Genomic DNA, 17,491 nt, shown 5'->3' with positions numbered 1-17,491 from the left:
ATTGAAAACACATTCTTACAAATTGTTCATGTTGAATCCGTTAAATTCGAAATAAAACCTTAAACTAGTTGACATTCATTTGGAAAAAGACCATGACCGAGCAAAGATATTGTTTTGGTTAAAATATTTAGAGATACACACAAAACTTAAATATACAAAACGAATTCATAACTGTGCAAACTTGGAAAATGCTTTGTAGAAAGAATTAATTTAAACAAAAGCTCAAACACATGTAAAACAAAAAGAAGTGACTTGTTTAAATAATTTAAAAACTAATAAAACAAATTGCTTGTGAATTTATTATAATTATTTTATATCTGCAGTAAATTGAAACAACTACTAAAAAAACCGTGTTTATTTAAAAAAAATTAAGCATCAAAATTTGTAATTGTAACTACATGCCACAGTTGGTGTTCAACAAAATTTAATATATTTTAATACTTAAAAAAATATACAAAGAAGAATTTAAAGAAATTAATGTGAATGCTACAGAAGTAGTTGAAAAAAATAAATAAAGTGTCTTATAGTTGGCCTAAACAAAAAAAAGAAATATATATGAGAATATTATAAAAAAATTAAAAACATGTTGTTTCGTAAACCTTGTGGCAGTAGTACAATATTAACATTGCTAACCTTCGTACTAGTCTGCATAATTGGAGTGCCAGAATCCACATCAATTGCTATAGCACCTTCAACATTTGGTACAGCCATTGCTAGAGCGGGCAAACTCTCAAACTCTTTAAAGGTGAGTACAATTGTATTAATTAGAAACAAACAAACAAATGAAAAACAATATAAATATTACTAGTTAAAATAATATTAATACAGGGTCTTAATTATTATTCAACAAATTCATTTGCACGTGAGATAAATTTATTTTGAAAATATGTATTTCAAAACTTGAAATTCTCATTATTCACAAAGAAGAAGAAAAATGTTTTCGCTAATATGACTCTTAATATTTGATAATTATATTAGAAGACAGCTGTGTGAAAATGTTTGTAGAAAAAAATATTTGGTAATAACAAACAAATATTTTCAAATCAGATTATTAAAGTTGTCAAATCTTACAATGTTGTCAGATCTGGTAATGTACTGATAAAGAAAAATTGTCAGGCGGATTATTATGTAACTGCTTTCGAAAATAAATTCGTTGGAATTTGTATGCTTTATACATTGTATTTCGAAAGTGTTTCGTTTAGAATCGAGTTAAATAATAACCCCCCAGTTCAGACGATTGTAAATATAAATAAATAATAAATTTAAATAAATTTATCTACCACCAAAAATTGCCAGTTCACGCGGTTGTCAGACTGTTGTATGGCAAAAATTGCCAGATCCAAACAATTTGGAATTATTCATCAGTGCCTTGTTCTATCTTTTTTCTTCCCATAAACATCGCCGTGCCTCAACTTCTTCGCTAAGTTTTATAATATTTTCGTGTGATCACACGGATTCAACCTTTCAGCTGTAGGATTTTAGCTTGTGCCTTGATATTTTACCGTTTTCATAGCCTATTGGCGACTGGGTAAGAAAAGTCAAGTCAATTGGCTCATATCTGCAATTTATGATGCAGGCATAGAGAAACATAGAGCGGAAACTAGAAAAAAACTCAAACAAAAAAATTACTCAAAATAATCACACATACGAGTGTTTTTGTTTTCATATAGTTTTTTCTACTAATACATTCTCACCACTTAGGTTTCTGACAACTGAGTTAGGTCTTTGACAGGAGAGTTTCTGCTCTATGCCAATTCTCTATGGATGCAGGTTTCATTAATTGAAATGTCGCTATACATTTTTTATTTAATTTTTGTCCCATAAACCACTTTTGAATTTCAAATGATTTTATTGTCCCTGATAATTCTCTGACATTAGCAACGCGATGTGTTCAAACAATTGTCAGATGTCTGACAAAAATGTTAGACATTTGTTGAACATTTTTCTGACAATATTATAAGATCTGATAGTACTTTAACAAAAGAGCAATAAATCATCATAATATTAATAGGCAAGTCGATTTCTTTAGACCCCTTTTACGCTCACATTATACATTCAATTTGGGCAAGAAATATACCATTTTAAAGGGATTTATTCACAGAAGTGCAGAATATATATTTTATTGAAATCGGTTCAGTTTTTTAGGAGCTATAACCCAGCAGTTAAGCAAGTAGTCAATGTATCCCTTAAAGACAGTAATTGTCACAAATGTCTTATCACTTGGCTGACACCATTTTATATATTTTGGTCATTTGACACGTGTGTGCACTTTGTAGTGCAGAGAGAAGACAATTGGTTACTTTATGCATCCCAAGTAATCTAGCGTGAAGACAATTGTCACTTAAGTGTCTCTAAGTAATCTAGAGTGTAGTCACTTTAAACGTTTTGTGAGTAATTCGTACAAACTGGTTTTTTACAAATTGTGTTAATATAATTCTCATACAGTTTATTTTTATTTTTGCTTAAGTATATTGATATCGCATGTAACATAGCATGAAGTCAATAGTCACTTTAGTGTCTCTTAGTAACCTATGATGAAGTCACTTCAAACTTTTTTTGTACTGCAGTTTATTTTACCCACCAGAAGCGTTGACTACCTTCGATCAGCTATCCGATAGTCACTTAGGACATGCATGAGTTAAAATAACTAGTCAAGTAGCTGATCAAGTAACCAGTTACAAAGCTAGCGAGGTAACTGACGCTATGTAACCAGTATGTGAAGCCAATGCGTTGCCTACTTTGGACCAGCTATTAGACAGTCCCATTGTAATCAAAAAGAGACAATTGACCCCCTGCCTAGGACATGCCCGTGTTAAAATGACTAGTCACGTGGCTATTGAAGTAACTAGCTCCCACCCTAAATGATGGGTAAAGTGACTAGTTCGGTACTGTCTCCTAGAACTGCTGGGAAGCGTTTAAAGATGTTACTAACACATATGCAAAAACGTGTACATGTGAACCTTAAGCTAAAAAGTAAACAAAGCAATGCGTATCCCACCAGTTCGAGGAGACAGTACCGAACTAGTGATTTTACCCATCCTTTAGGGTGGGAGCTAGTTACTTCGATAGCCACGTGACTAGTCATTTTAACACGGGCATGTCCTAGGCAGGGGGTCAATTGTCTCTTTTTGATTACAATGGGACTGTCTAGCTGGTCCAAAGTAGGCACGCATTAGATTCACATACTTGTTACATAGCGTCAGTTACACTACTAGCTTTGTAACTGGTTACTTGATCAGCTACTTGACTAGTTATTTTAATACGTACATGTCCTAAGCAGGGGTTCAATTGACTCATTTGATACAATGTGACTATCTGATCGAAAGTAGTCAACGCTTCTGGTGGGTAAAATAAAGTGCAGTACAAAAAAAAAGTATGAAGTGACTTCTCCATAGGTTACTAAGAGACACTAAAGTGACTATTGACTTCATGCTATGTTACATGGGATACCAGATACTTAAGCAAAAATAAAAATAAACTGTATGAGAATTATATCAACACAATTTTTATAAAACCAGTTTGTACGAATTACTCACAAAACGTTTAAAGTGACTACACTCCAGATTACTTAGAGACACTTAAGTGTCAATTGTCTTCACGCTAGATTACTTGGGATGTATAAAGTAACCAATTGTCTTCTCTCTGCACTACAAAGTGCACACACGTGTCAAATGACCAAAATATATAAATTGGAGTTAGCCAAGTGATAAGACATTTGTGACAATTACTGTCTTTAAGGGATACATTGACTACTTGCTTAACTGCTGGGGTTTGTCCAATTTGTTGTTGTAAATAAATAAGATAAGAGAAACAATTAAACAGTATTGATTTCGCTCTGTTTTAAGTCAGAGTTGTTATAGAAAACAATGAAGAAGAAGATTTTAATAATTTAAAGTCGCTTGCAGGTTTTTTTTATTTTCTCAATATGTAAATAGTAAGTAAATAGTTATTGTATAATATCTGCAGAACTATAATTTTGACGGTCTTTAAACTTTATACGAATCAATTTCTTATCACTGCATGAAGTTTAAGCAAAAATGGAACGGATAGGAACAGGTGGCGAGTCACCTCCCATACAAAGTAAATAGTTATTTTTAAATATTTTGTGAGCTATAATTCCAAGATTATTCAAACTTTGTATAAATGTCTCTTTTATCATTTTGCATAGTATCGCTGAAAATTTTCGGGATTGGAATAGTGGTCGTGTCACACCCTATACAAAGTAAATATTTAATTTTGAATATATGGAGAATTATTACAATTATAAAAGTGTTAAAACTTTTTACGAATTAATTTCTTATTACTGTGCGGAGTTAGCTGAATATAGGCGAAGTTAGATTAGAGGGCGTAGCACCTCCCATACAAAGTATTTATTTCGAAAGTCTGGGGAACCAAAATGGAGGGTCGGTAAAGGAGGTGAGTCACCTCCCATTAAAAGTAATAATTACAAGATTCTGCAAACTTTGTACGCATAGATCTATTACCATTTTACAGAGATTGGATGAAAATGGTCGGGATTTCATTAGCGGTCGTGGCAATTCCCATACAAAGTAAATAATTAATTTCGAATATCGGGAGAACTATAATTCTAAAAGTATTTAAAATGTGTATCAATCAATTTATTACCATTCTACGGAGGTTAGCTAAAAACGCATTTATTCCTGATCCTTTTTACAAAGTTTAGTGATTGGATTAGTAGGAATGACCCCTCCCATAAAAAGGAATGTTAAAGTGAAGCTTGATATGAGTTATTTTTTTACATAAAATACATAAAAATGGGTGGGATTAGTGGTATCTCCCATACCAAATTAGTTATTGTTTGAATATCAAGTAAACTGTAATTGAGAAATTCTCAATATTTTGCATGTGTTATTAAATATAAATATATGATAATATGACCTTTTTTAGGTCATATTTCTAGTTTCCCTAGTGATAGATTTTATCGTAGTTCCTATAGTAATCAAGATTTTTGAATTTATAATTTCTTAAGCTTTCGGTGGATTTTATAATTGACATTCTAAAAGGTCTTCCAATAGGAACTTCCGAACTTTGACAGTTGATAGCGATCATATTGTTGAATCTACATCTGTCGAATTTTATCGAGCAAATGATAAAATTGTTTTATCAAAATAGGTGTTGTTCGGGCCCATTTAAAATCAGCGTCAACGATGAGGTCAATTTCAATTTCGCGCTAGCCAGCGAAGCCGATGTTATATTCTGTTATACATAGTGGCCTTTCAAACGAATACAAAATTTATCGGAATGAAATCAAATACTTTCCATTTCTTAAGTTGATTTAAACCTAAAAATTAAATTACATTTTTAATGAAACCACTTTCAGTTTTCTTAGTGGCATTTATTCCTCTTGCATTTCATTTCGCTCGAATGTGCAATTAATACCGTATTTTACTTCTTCAGAAAATGTCGAATTAGTCAAACCTGTCACAGATTTCAATTCCGATTGAAAGTGGAATTAATTCCGTATTTTGCTTATTCTAGCGTTTTCGTTTGTCAGAACATCAGTTTGGCGTTTTCAAATCAAAAACGCAAATTTTAAGCGATATGCGCTTTTCAAAACATGGGCGAATAAATTATACAGAATCTGAGGAACCTAATATGTGATCGAACGAAATAAAAACCATTCCGAACAAAATGTATGACAGGCCTGAATATTTGCTAATTCTCGCATTCGTATACGAGCGAATACTTATTCGAACGTTTCTCTTATACCATTTCGAATAAATTGTAAAGAAAATTATAATGATTGTGCTCGATAACAAACGAGTTTTTACTCGAACGCGAGAATTAGCCCCCAGAATGTGTGACAGACCTGTATAAAAAGTTTTTAATAAAAATTTAAATTCTTTGCCACATCTCTTTTTTTACCAAGTCATTTAAAATGTTGTAACATACATAATACAAAAGGTATACATACAAATAAAAATATTCTTAACTCATTCACTTAATATTTTAAATCTTTCAATAGTTATTTGATTTTTTGTAATGAAAGATGACTTAATGGTTGCGATTAACAATCAAAAACCATTAAGTAAGATCTTGCATGATATTTTTGGAAAAAATAAAACAATAAATAATTTTAAAAAATTATGAAAAAATTACAGTTTTATTTTGCTAACGGCACTTGAATGTTGAGAAAAAAATATTCAAGGCAAATTTTGTAAAACAGAAGTTGTATTAATATTTTTTTTTTCTTTTTGTAACTGTAATATTAAACAATAATAGTAATAATATTTAATAAAAATAATAAAATAAAACAGTTACAATAATATTGTAATAAATCACGTGCATCGTACACATTTTAAAACTCTAGACTCTCAATCAATATGACAGAATCATGTCAAGGTCGTTTAATGAACTCTTAAACAAACTAAAAATAAAAGATAAATAGAATATAAAGATTTTTGTAAAAATATAAAATTAATCTAATGACTTTGATTAGCTGTGTCTTTTTAAATTTTTCTAAGTAATTTAATAAATTTAATTTCAAGGTACATTTACTTTAAATCAAATTATTTGCGTTGATTTTTATTAATGAAACCTTTTAGCGGTAAATACGGAAGATGAGCCACAAACAAAATAGGTGTTAGATAATATCAACTAATTAGATAAACGAAAATTATATACAAACAAACAAACATTTCATTTTACAATTTATTTTAAGTTTTTTTTTAAAAAAAAAATAAATAAGTAGCAATACTAAGATAAAAATTCTTAAAACAAAATAATTTTAATGTATTTGTTTTGTTTCTTTTTTATTATATTTAAGCTTTTAAGGTTCCATTTAATTTGTTTGTATTTTTTATTTACTTTTAATTATAGTTAAAACAAAAAGCGTTTTTGTAGGCAACATTGTTCGTAAATTACTGACTGACTGTCTGTCTGTCTATTTGTTTGTCATATTTTAACAGTACATGGCATTGTTGTTTAATATTGGGTGTAGTGTTGCCATACGGCCTTGAATGAGCTTGATTGTAAAGTTATTTTAAGGCTTGTCAAGGCACATTCTTAACTATCGCACCTGTCACAGAATTCCCTTTCTATCGAAAGTGAAATAATTCTGTATTTCGCTTCTTCAGAAAAAGTAAAACGAAAATTTCTTTCGGAATGAAATCACTTACCGTTTTCAAAGTGGAATTGACATTTCTTCGTAATTATTTGTTTTTCTAAAATTGTAAAATTCATAAAATTGTCCAGTAAAAAATGAATGAGTGACGTGTTATACCAGGGCATTGAAATTGATTGGATTTTTCCACCAACTGCGGAAAAGATACCAAAAAATAGTCCAATAATGAAATTGAATTATGACGAACATCAAAATGCGTAGGCATTGAATTATGAATAGGCGAAAGACTCATTCCACGAGCTGTCAGAGACTAAATCGGATCAAATTATTATTGAATTTACCAATAATACGAATTTTTGAATATCGAAGAAGAATATCAGATATTTCACCATCAAGTGAAAGAAAGTCACCATGAGGAAGATATACAATCCCCACTAAAAGCTTTACATCACCAAAAACAATTTCAACAAAGAGACACTCAACAACTCCATAATTTTGTAGAGTTTGGATTTAAATTTGGACTCGTACAATTTAAATGAGCTACGTTAAAGTTACGATTCAAATTATATAATTGAGATCGTAGTAAATTATTGTCACTGCCAACATTTCCTAAATTATCTCGGGCAGACATATTAAATACAATTTTAAAAAAATATTCAAATGCTTAAAAATAATCTATCTATCTACAGTGACTCAAATGCAAAATCGGACAAGAGTTTATCTGATATAAATGTGCTCTAAACATAAATGGATGTACCAAAAAAATTGTTTTTTTCGCTTCTATTTACAATACACATACCTATATCTCTAAAAAATAACAAAAACTAAAATTTGTATAATTAAAACTGTAAACTTTTGCATAAAAACCAAAATAACTCAATTTTTTGAGCCAAACACATACTCCGGCACTCAATATTCAGCCCAAACCATAACAGAGCCTACTCCATGCTTAACAGTGGCCTTTGTGTTTTTATAATAGAATTCGGCAACAGCTTGCAGTCTGATCCATGTACAATAATTTTACTTCCGTCAGTGATTAAAGGCTTAAAATAATGGCAACTATCAATAAAAATGCGCTTTACGGTGGTTTATCAACAAATTTACTACTTTGTCCCAAAAATCTTCTATTTTGTTTATGGTTTGGGACTGCATATTGAGTGCCGGAGTATGAATTTGCATTTTATCGATGGCAAAATAGACAAATTTGTCTATCTCAACATTTTGAAGCAAAATTTTGAGAAAAGTGCGCAAAAGTTGGTACAGAAAACATCTTTTCATTTTATCAAGACTACGATCCCAAGCTCACATCAGGTGTTGCAAATCTGTGGTTGATCCATAACTGTCCCAAACTTATGGAAACTCCTGCACAGAGCCCAGACTTTAATGCAATGGAGCATCTTTGGAAGGAATTAGCTAGGAGAGTGCATCAAATTAAATTTAAGACTTTAGGTCAGATAAAAGAATCCTTACTGGAAGCATGGAACTCAATAGCGCCGGAAGTATGCCAAAACATGGTAAAATCGATTCAAAAGCGATTACAGTTCATTCGAGAAAACAAAGGATATGCAACTAAATATTTATCGCCCACTTTTGAATACCTATTTTACTCTGTCCGATTTTGTGTTTGGGTCAAGAAATTGAATTATTTTGGTTTTTATGCAAAAGTTTACAGTTTTAATTATGCAAATTTTAGTTTTTGTTATTTTTTAGAGATATAGGTTTTTTTGGTACACCCATTTATGTTTAGAGCACATTTATATCAGACAAACTCTTGTCCGATTTTGCGTTTGAGTCACTGTATATAAATAAAAATCAATTGTCGTTCGCCCACTTTTTTCGATTTATCTAAAATCGGAAAACGGCTATACCGATTTGGCTAATTTTTTGATTAAATGTTCGTAGTTATCCAATTTAAGTTTCTACTGAAGGAATTCGATTTATCTAAAATCGGAAAACGTCTATTTGGCTAATTTGTTTTTAAATGTTCGCCCACTTTTTTCGATACATGTATCTAAATTCGCAGAACGCCTGGACCGATTTGGCTATTTATTTTTAAATGTTCGCAATAGTCCACAACAGTTTTGTACGCCCTATAATACGCTCACTAATACGCCCACTTATCAAATGCTGTAAATATGTGACCGAAAGTGATCACTCATTTTTCTGGCCAAAAATCTATTTTTTATATAAAAGCACACAATGTCTCGATCTGTGATCACTCATATTTCTGAACAAAAATCGATTTTTTATATAAAAACTCAAAATATGTACATTGATTTATATGTATGCTGTTGTTGCTTGGACAGCACAACGTCTGTCGGGTCAGCTAGTACACAATAAATGAAGTAAAATTAAAATTTTCCCAATTTTTAGTTTGTCAAGTTATTTTTTTTCAAAATCAAGCTTCCCAATATCAAGATAATTCACTAATCGAATCTGGCAACCCTAATTGGGTGTCATTGTTGGCGGCAAATTATTTTTGTTGTATTTGTTTTAACGATAATTTAACAATTAGCTGAAGAAAAGTGAATAGCGGGTCATAATATTTAAATATTTATGGTTTAACATAACTCATGTTTATGCTAAATGAATAGCGACATACTTAATTTATCTCATGTAAGGGTAGTGCTCATAGGGAGTGTCATTACAGTGACCTACATATTTGTAAACGTAATTAAAATACAGCAGTTTAAAAATAATTTTTGCAAATTTCAATATTTTTCTAAACACTGAAATGTTTGATAATGCCAGCCAGCGTAACTGTCGGAACTTGATCTAGTTGGAAATAATAGACTACCCATAAAATGTATGGGATTTTCGAAAAATATTTATTTGTTTCACTCCAACGGAAATTTCGTCTAAAAATATGTTTTACAATTTTAGGCGGTATAATAAACCAGATATGAAATTTATGGAATTTTTCGCTCCACCGTCAGTTTTTTTTTTAGTGGGATAATGTAAATGAATTTCGCATATTACGTTGGAATTGGTATCGATTCCGTATTATTTCCATGAAGTTTATACAACTTTGTAACGTGTCAAAGCGATATATGGATTTTGTGATTCCGCGTGTAACCAGTTGAAATTTACCACTGATATTTTCTACTAATATAAAATATAAAATGAGAAGATTCAGTATAACCGAATATAACACTTTTACTTGTTTTAAGTAATGGATCTACTTATATAAAAAGTTTCAGACTCAGGAAGCTCTGATAAGAGTATGAGAACTTATTGTCCCCCAAACAGCATTTTGTAGTTCTGTTTCATGTAAAATGATTAAAAACATTTATTTGATGCAATGAGTTGCAATACAATGGAAACTTTTTTGATGAATCCGAATACAATTTAAGAGGCAGTCATGGGAGAACATTTGTAAGACGGCTGAAGGGAAAAAGACTGGACACCAGGTCCACAAAAATACAGATAAGATTGTCAGTATCAATATTATTGTGTGGGGCTGTTTGGTCCAATTTATATCATAAAATATACTATGGAATCCGATACAGATCAATTTTTAACGATATTATCTATTAATACCCTGAGGAAAATATGACCCTAGCTTGGGGTACGTGTTTTGAAGTGGACTGAACAATCGAAAATGGAAAATTGTAGAGAGCAAAATATACAGGCCTGTCACACATTTCGGAATGGTTTCAATTCCGTAGTTTTTATTCTGATCGATTTAATTTTAGGTTCTTTAGATTCCGTGTAATTTATTATAATGTTAATTAATATTTAATAATTCTGTATTTCATATTTTAATTTGAAAACGGAAAGTGGTTTCATTCCGAAAGAAATGTTCGTACTTTTTGTGAAGAAGCAAATTAAGGAATTAATTCCACTTTCGGTCGGAATGGAATTCTGAGACAAGCCTGATAGACTTCAAATTATAACTCGATTATAAGGAGATGGCAAAATATTTCAAAGGAGTCGATTGCATCTTTAATTGGGTCAATATATTGTCACTGTAAAGCAGTAAAAATTAAACCTAAGTTTAAATACTTTTGAATCTTTACAAATAAAAATCAAATGTCGTTCGTTGGTAATTGAATCAGTAGGGAACGGCCATAGCCCAACATAGGTTTTTACGGAATGAAAAACAGACCACGCCTTCTTTTACGCCCACTTTTTTCGATTTATCTAAAATCGGAAAACGGCTGCATCGATTTGGCTAATTTGTTGTTTGACTGATCATAGTAATCCAATTTATGTTTTTACTGAAAAACATAAATTGGATTACCATTTTTTTTGATATATATAAAATCGCAGGACGCCTGGACCGATTAAACTATTTTTTTTTACTGTTCGCAATACATAGTCCGCAAAAGTTTTTACATAAATAAAAATTGTCCACGTCCGCTAATACGCCCACTTATTAAATACATCTGCAAAATACATCGGTCTGTGATCAATCATATTTAAGACCAAAACTCATATTTCTGACCAAAAATCGATTTTTTATATAAAAACTCAAAATATCTAAATTCGCTAATAACTTTGCCAATAAGCGTTTAATCAAGAAAAGAAGCTCGATCAGTGATCACTCATATTTCTGACCAAAAATCGATTTTTTATATAAAAACCCAAAATATGTAAATTCGCTAATAACTTGGCCAATAAGCGTTTCATCGAGAAAAGAAGCTCAATCTGTGATCACTCATAATTCTGACCAAAATTCGATGTTTTTATATAAAAACCCATCTAAATTCGCTAATAACTTGGCCAATAAGCGTTTAATCGAGAAAAGAAACTCGATCAGTGATCACTCATATTTCTGACCAAAAATCGATTTTTTATATAAAAACTCAAAATATCTAAATTCGCTAATAACATGGCCAATAAGCGTTTAATCAAGAAAAGAAGCTCGATCTGTGATCACTCATATGTCTGACCAAAAATCGATTTTTTATATAAAAACTCAAAATATCTAAATTCGCTAATAACTTGGCCAATAAGCGTTTAATCAAGAAAAAGAGCTCGATCTGTGATCACTCATATTTCTTAACAAAAATCGATTTTTTATATAAAAACTCAAAATATCTAAATTCGCTAATAACTTGGCCAATAAGCGTTTAATCAAGATAAGAAGCTCGATCAGTGATCACTCATATTTCTGATCAAAAATCGATTTTTTATATAAAAACCCAAAATATCTAAATTCGATAATAACTTGGCCAATAAGCGTTTAATCAAGAAAAAGAGCTCGATCTGTGATCACTCATATTTCTTAACAAAAATCGATTTTTTATATAAAAACTCAAAATATCTAAATTCGCTAATAACTGGGCCAATAAGCGTTTAATCAAGAAAAGGAGCTCGATCTGTGATCACTCATATTTCTGACCATAAATCGATTTTTTATATAAAAACCCAAAATATCTAAATTCGATAATAACTTGGCCAATAAGCGTTTAATCAAGAAAAAGAGCTCGATCTGTGATCACTCATATTTCTTAACAAAAATCGATTTTTTATATAAAAACTCAAGATATCTAAATTGGCTAATAACTTGGCCAATAAGCGTTTAATCAAGAAAAAGAGCTCGATCTGTGATCACTCATATTTCTTAACAAAAATCGATTTTTTATATAAAAACTCAAAATATCTAATAACTTGGCCAATAAGCGTTTAATCAAGAAAAGAAGCTCGATCTGTGATCACTCATATTTCTGACCAAAAATCGATTTTTTATATAAAAACTCAAAATATCTAAATTCGCTAATAAATTGGCCAATAAGCGATTAATCAAAAAAAGAAGCTCGATCTGTGATCATTTCTGACAAAAAAAATAATTTTTTATATAAAAACGAAAAGAAGCTCGATCTGTGATCAATCATTTTTCAGACCAAAATTCGATTATTTATATAAAAACTCAAAATATGTACATTTATTTACATGTATTCTGTTGTGGCAAGACTTAGGTTCTTTGTCTCTCAGTAGCGCTTCTATGTATATTTTATTGTATGTCCTATTTGAATAAAAATTATCATTCAATAATACGTTTTTTTTTCATTTTAACTATTTTTACCCTTTTCAAACCGCTTCTCACAAATTTACAAATCGAACACAAGCTTTTTTTTAATTTGGACAGAACAACGTCTTTCTGGTCAGCTAGTTTTTAATATTTTTTTGTTAATATAAGTAAATAATTTTTGACTTTGACTTATTAATTGAATCCGTATATATTCAAAATTTGAAAAATTGTTAGAGATAAAATTAAAATTTCTTTCATGACCAAATACTGGTACCACAGAGAATAGAACTTCCGAAATATATTTTTATTTGTAAAAGGTTTTTTAAATTTTAAACAACATCTCATTAAATAAATAATTTTGTTTATAATAAACCGAACAATGCCAATAAATAATTTGAAAGATTCACGCATTCGATTAGAAAAAAGAACCAGTACAATAAACAAAAATTATAACATTTCCGAAACAAGATCATAATGTAATTAAAAACAGTAGCAAACAATAATAATAACAATAAATTACTACAAATAGTGCTGCTTTAAGTGAGTAATGTGTATCGAGTAGTTGGTACTCAATATCAGTTCAGAGGCCAAATTACCACATACGAGATCGAATGAGCTCTCGTATCCAAAGAAATGTCGAAAGCGAAATTAAAATAAAATATACTACATGTCTTGATCGATTTAGAATGCCATAATTCCAAACAAGAAAATTGTAATTTATTTAACAAATAAGATAATTCAGTTCCAGAATACATTTTTTAGTTTTTAAAGTTAAGACATGTGACACCACTAAGAAGAAAATAAACAACTTCAACTTTTAAAACAAGATAGTGATGGAAATCAAATGATTTCAGATAATAAGCTTAATTTTGATCGATTTCAAATATAATTTTTGAGCCAATACCTTTTTATTTACATTAAAATATGTATGTATGATTGAGTTAAATCGTACTAACTACAACACAACATCAGTTTAAATTGCATTGTAATCGAAAAAGGCATCACTTGCAACAAAAAACATGTCAACAACAATACAAAACAACAATTGTTGGTGCTGTTTGTTGTTGTATTTGTTGCGTGTTTTATAACAAAACTACAATACGATTAGCTCTAGAGCTGCTAGAGTAATTACGAGTATTTTGGGAGAGCAAAAATTTAAAAATTCGTAGAAAATATTGTTAAATAGACAGCAATCAAATATTGTTAATAAAATATAAATAACAAATCAAATTAGTGGTAGTTGCATTTAAAAAATTAATGAAAAAAAAAAACAAAAACGAAAAAACCTATTGCAAAAATTTTAAAATAAAACCACATTATAGTGCATGAAAATACCAGCAAAAATAGTGAGCCAAACTAAGCCAGTATATCTTGCAAATACTCTGTTTGACTGGATTTAAAAAATCAGTTACAAACGAATAGTTGTAGTGTTTAAACACACAAAAAAGTGTATAATTTAGTTAAACGCAAGAAAATTTATAAAACGAAAACATTAAGGAAATTTTCCACAAATAATATTCAACCAAAATAAGAGAATTTTCCAAAAATTCCAAGTAAAAATGTAATAAAATTTAGGAAGTGTTGGAAAGTTTAGTGTTTCTATACAAAATGTTTAAATTATAAGAAAATTTTATAGTTTTCTCAAACATATTTCCTTTACATTAAAAAGCGCAATATGTTACACAATAATGCACAGTGGAATGAAATAAACAAATATGTTATAATTGAAATTTTTAAAAATCTTTGACACTAACAAGTTATATATAAATTACTTTAAAAGTGACGCCAAAACAAACAAACAAACAATCAAACGCTTCTTCAGGCCTCAAAAAACGTTTGACGTATGGAAATATGATTTCATGTCTGATGTGTTCAAAGTTCAGTGAATAGTTCGATATGTCATAGCTGAGATACAGTCGACTTATTTTTATTTTCGCATTCCTAAGGATTATAGACAGGTTCTTCTTCAAAATAATACAAATAAGTATTTTGGTGAGGTTTTCAGTATTGTTTTTTATACCCACCAATAAAAATACTTATGAGGGTGGTGTTTAAAACCGAAAAACCGGATTTTTTCCGTAATTTTGATTTACCCTTTTATGTCACTCGGTTAAGCGGTTTTAAAAATTTGGCACAAAAAATGATAAATTTCATGTTTTGGTGGATTTTTGGTTGGACTTATTTGGTCCGACTTAAAATCTAAACTTCTGTTTTAAAAGCTGTTTTGATACCAATTTTCAAGCATTACAAGAATTCTAAATATATATGTATTAGAGACCGGCTAAATCGGTTAACCGTAGGACCGGTTTTCTTAACAATCCGGCATTTTATAAACTCTATATGGGCGGATTATATTGATTTTGCCATTCCGTTGGTAAATCATCGAATCGAAAAATAATGTACTAAATTTCTTGCTCGATATCGAAGCCATAATCTCAAATAAGAAAATAACGTTCGAATTGTCTGTCTGTAGAAGGCACGATGGGATATAGGTAAGGAAAGGACCTAGGTAGATGAACAAGGAGACCTAGAAAACTGAAGTTATAACACCGTCATCGATACATTAGTTAAAGTAGAAAAGTGCATATTCAGTTTTTCTTGATCGCATCAAAATTCCTTTTAAATGAACTATAAAATATCAAAGGATAAACAATTTTCATGAATTATATTTCGTATATTACTTAAAAATTAGGGATTTTTTTAAAATTCTTAGCATTTATTTTGAAACATTTGTACAATATAAATTTATTCAAAGCATTATCCCCTATCGGCAATAACATGTGAAATTTTCCATTTCCCTCGAAGGGAAAATTGCTATCGTGATATTCCCATGAAATTTTCATTCACAATAGTTCATTTTGTTCGTAACAGCTGTTAATTGTTTACAAAATTCCATCTAAAAATTTCACAACAAGGGGAATTTTTTCAATATTTCATGTAAAATATTGATTCAGAGCCATGTTGTTTTAAGTAACTGCTCATCTCTCTGTTCTAAAGCGAAGCATATCCTAGAGAGAGCGTTCTGCATCGATCGCAAATAGTAGTCGGACGGGGCACGGTCTGGTCTATAAATCGGGTGAGGCAAAACTTCCCAACCACTTCATGTGGTTGGGAAGTGGCCGAGCATTGTCATGATGGAATATTACGGTTTCATGTCTGGCAGCATATTCTGGGCCAATGCTCGCTTCAAACGAATCAGTTGCGTTCAGTACAGATTCCCTGTGATGGTCTGGTCTGATTTCAGCAGCCCATTTGCTCCCACCAAATGCAAAAATAATTTTCTTTTATAGCGTTCAAGCATCGTCTTTCAAGGTCTCTCGGCTTCAATTCGTATGGTACCCAATTTCCCTGCTTTTGGATGAATGCTCGTGCTCGCAAACGTTTTGAAATTGCTGCTTTAGTAGCTCCCAATGATTTTGCAAGCTCTTGTTGAGTTTTACAACAATCTTTATTAAGTAATGCCTCCAATTCTTGGTCTTAAAACTTTCAAAATCACCACTTCTGAACCGTACAAACCAACATTTATTTCGTTCGAAATTTATCGATTACGAGTGCGAGAATTTGCCGCCAGAAGTTTTATAAGGATTTTTGACATACCTGATACAACTTCAAATACATAATATTATACATTTAAAAAATATAAATTTTGTTCCACTATGCAAACTACAAGAAGAAAAAACCAAACTTTAAGAGTGTTACAAAAATGTAGCTTTATCTCCAGTTGTCTCCGTACACGCTCACTTTATATAATAACAAAAAGAAAGAAGGAAAAAAACTAACAACAACAATGGCTTGTCGTCGCTCATTGGAATATGTGACTGCATTAGCAGCAATTGCAATGGCTCTTGCTCTGATTGCATTCGCAATATCGGTCACAAACCTAAATCGTGATAATCGTGAAAGAAAAGAAAACAATGATTTTAATACAACAAATAGACAACAAATGGAAAATAACTCCGAAACACAATTACTAATTGGAACAACCACAACGAACAATAATTTAATAAATTCGACGATAAAATCAACTGAAATATCAAGCTCAGCAACGGAAACAGCTACGTCAACGACAACGACTACCGCAAGTACAAGCACAAGTACTTCCACTACTACTACTACTACAGCATCAACGTTGACTCCAACCGAGGAAAACAATAATATTCATATTGTATTGCCGACTATTAAATCCATGGTAACAGCAGTGACATCAAATAACATTTTACCGGTTGATGATGATGTTGCCGATGATGCTGCTGTTGTTATCAATAATAGCTATGGTGAATTTTTAACGACAACAATGTCTTCCGCAATTGATCCTTCAACAATAGAGGTAATTTCACAAGTTGTTTGCCAAATGTGCGAGTTTACTTAATGTCTGTACTTAAAGGAATGCAGTCGTTAATATAATTTTAAATTGGGAGCAAATTTGTTTT

The 17,491-nt window shown here is 30.7% G+C and overlaps 1 protein-coding gene across 2 annotated transcripts in view; it reads left to right on the top strand.

Moving 5' to 3' along the window:
• The first annotated feature begins 329 nt into the window (after nucleotides 1-329).
• Nucleotides 330-17,491, top strand: part of LOC135964131 (juvenile hormone esterase) — a 35,746-nt gene continuing 18,584 nt past the window's right edge. The window contains exon 1 of one of the 2 annotated variants that reach the window (XM_065516211.1): nucleotides 330-745. In XM_065516211.1, the coding sequence (XP_065372283.1) occupies nucleotides 584-745 (162 nt within the window). In that variant the 5' untranslated portion in view covers nucleotides 330-583. Of the gene's footprint in view, nucleotides 746-16,848; nucleotides 17,389-17,491 lie in introns of those variants that run through there. The other variant, XM_065516212.1, reaches the window with a different exon arrangement.

Source organism: Calliphora vicina, chromosome 1 (assembly GCF_958450345.1).
Source record: "Calliphora vicina chromosome 1, idCalVici1.1, whole genome shotgun sequence".
Classification (NCBI taxonomy): Eukaryota; Metazoa; Arthropoda; class Insecta; order Diptera; family Calliphoridae; genus Calliphora; species Calliphora vicina.
The sequence above is the reverse complement of the archived record's forward strand: the minus strand, read 5'-3'. Positions and strand labels throughout refer to the sequence as shown.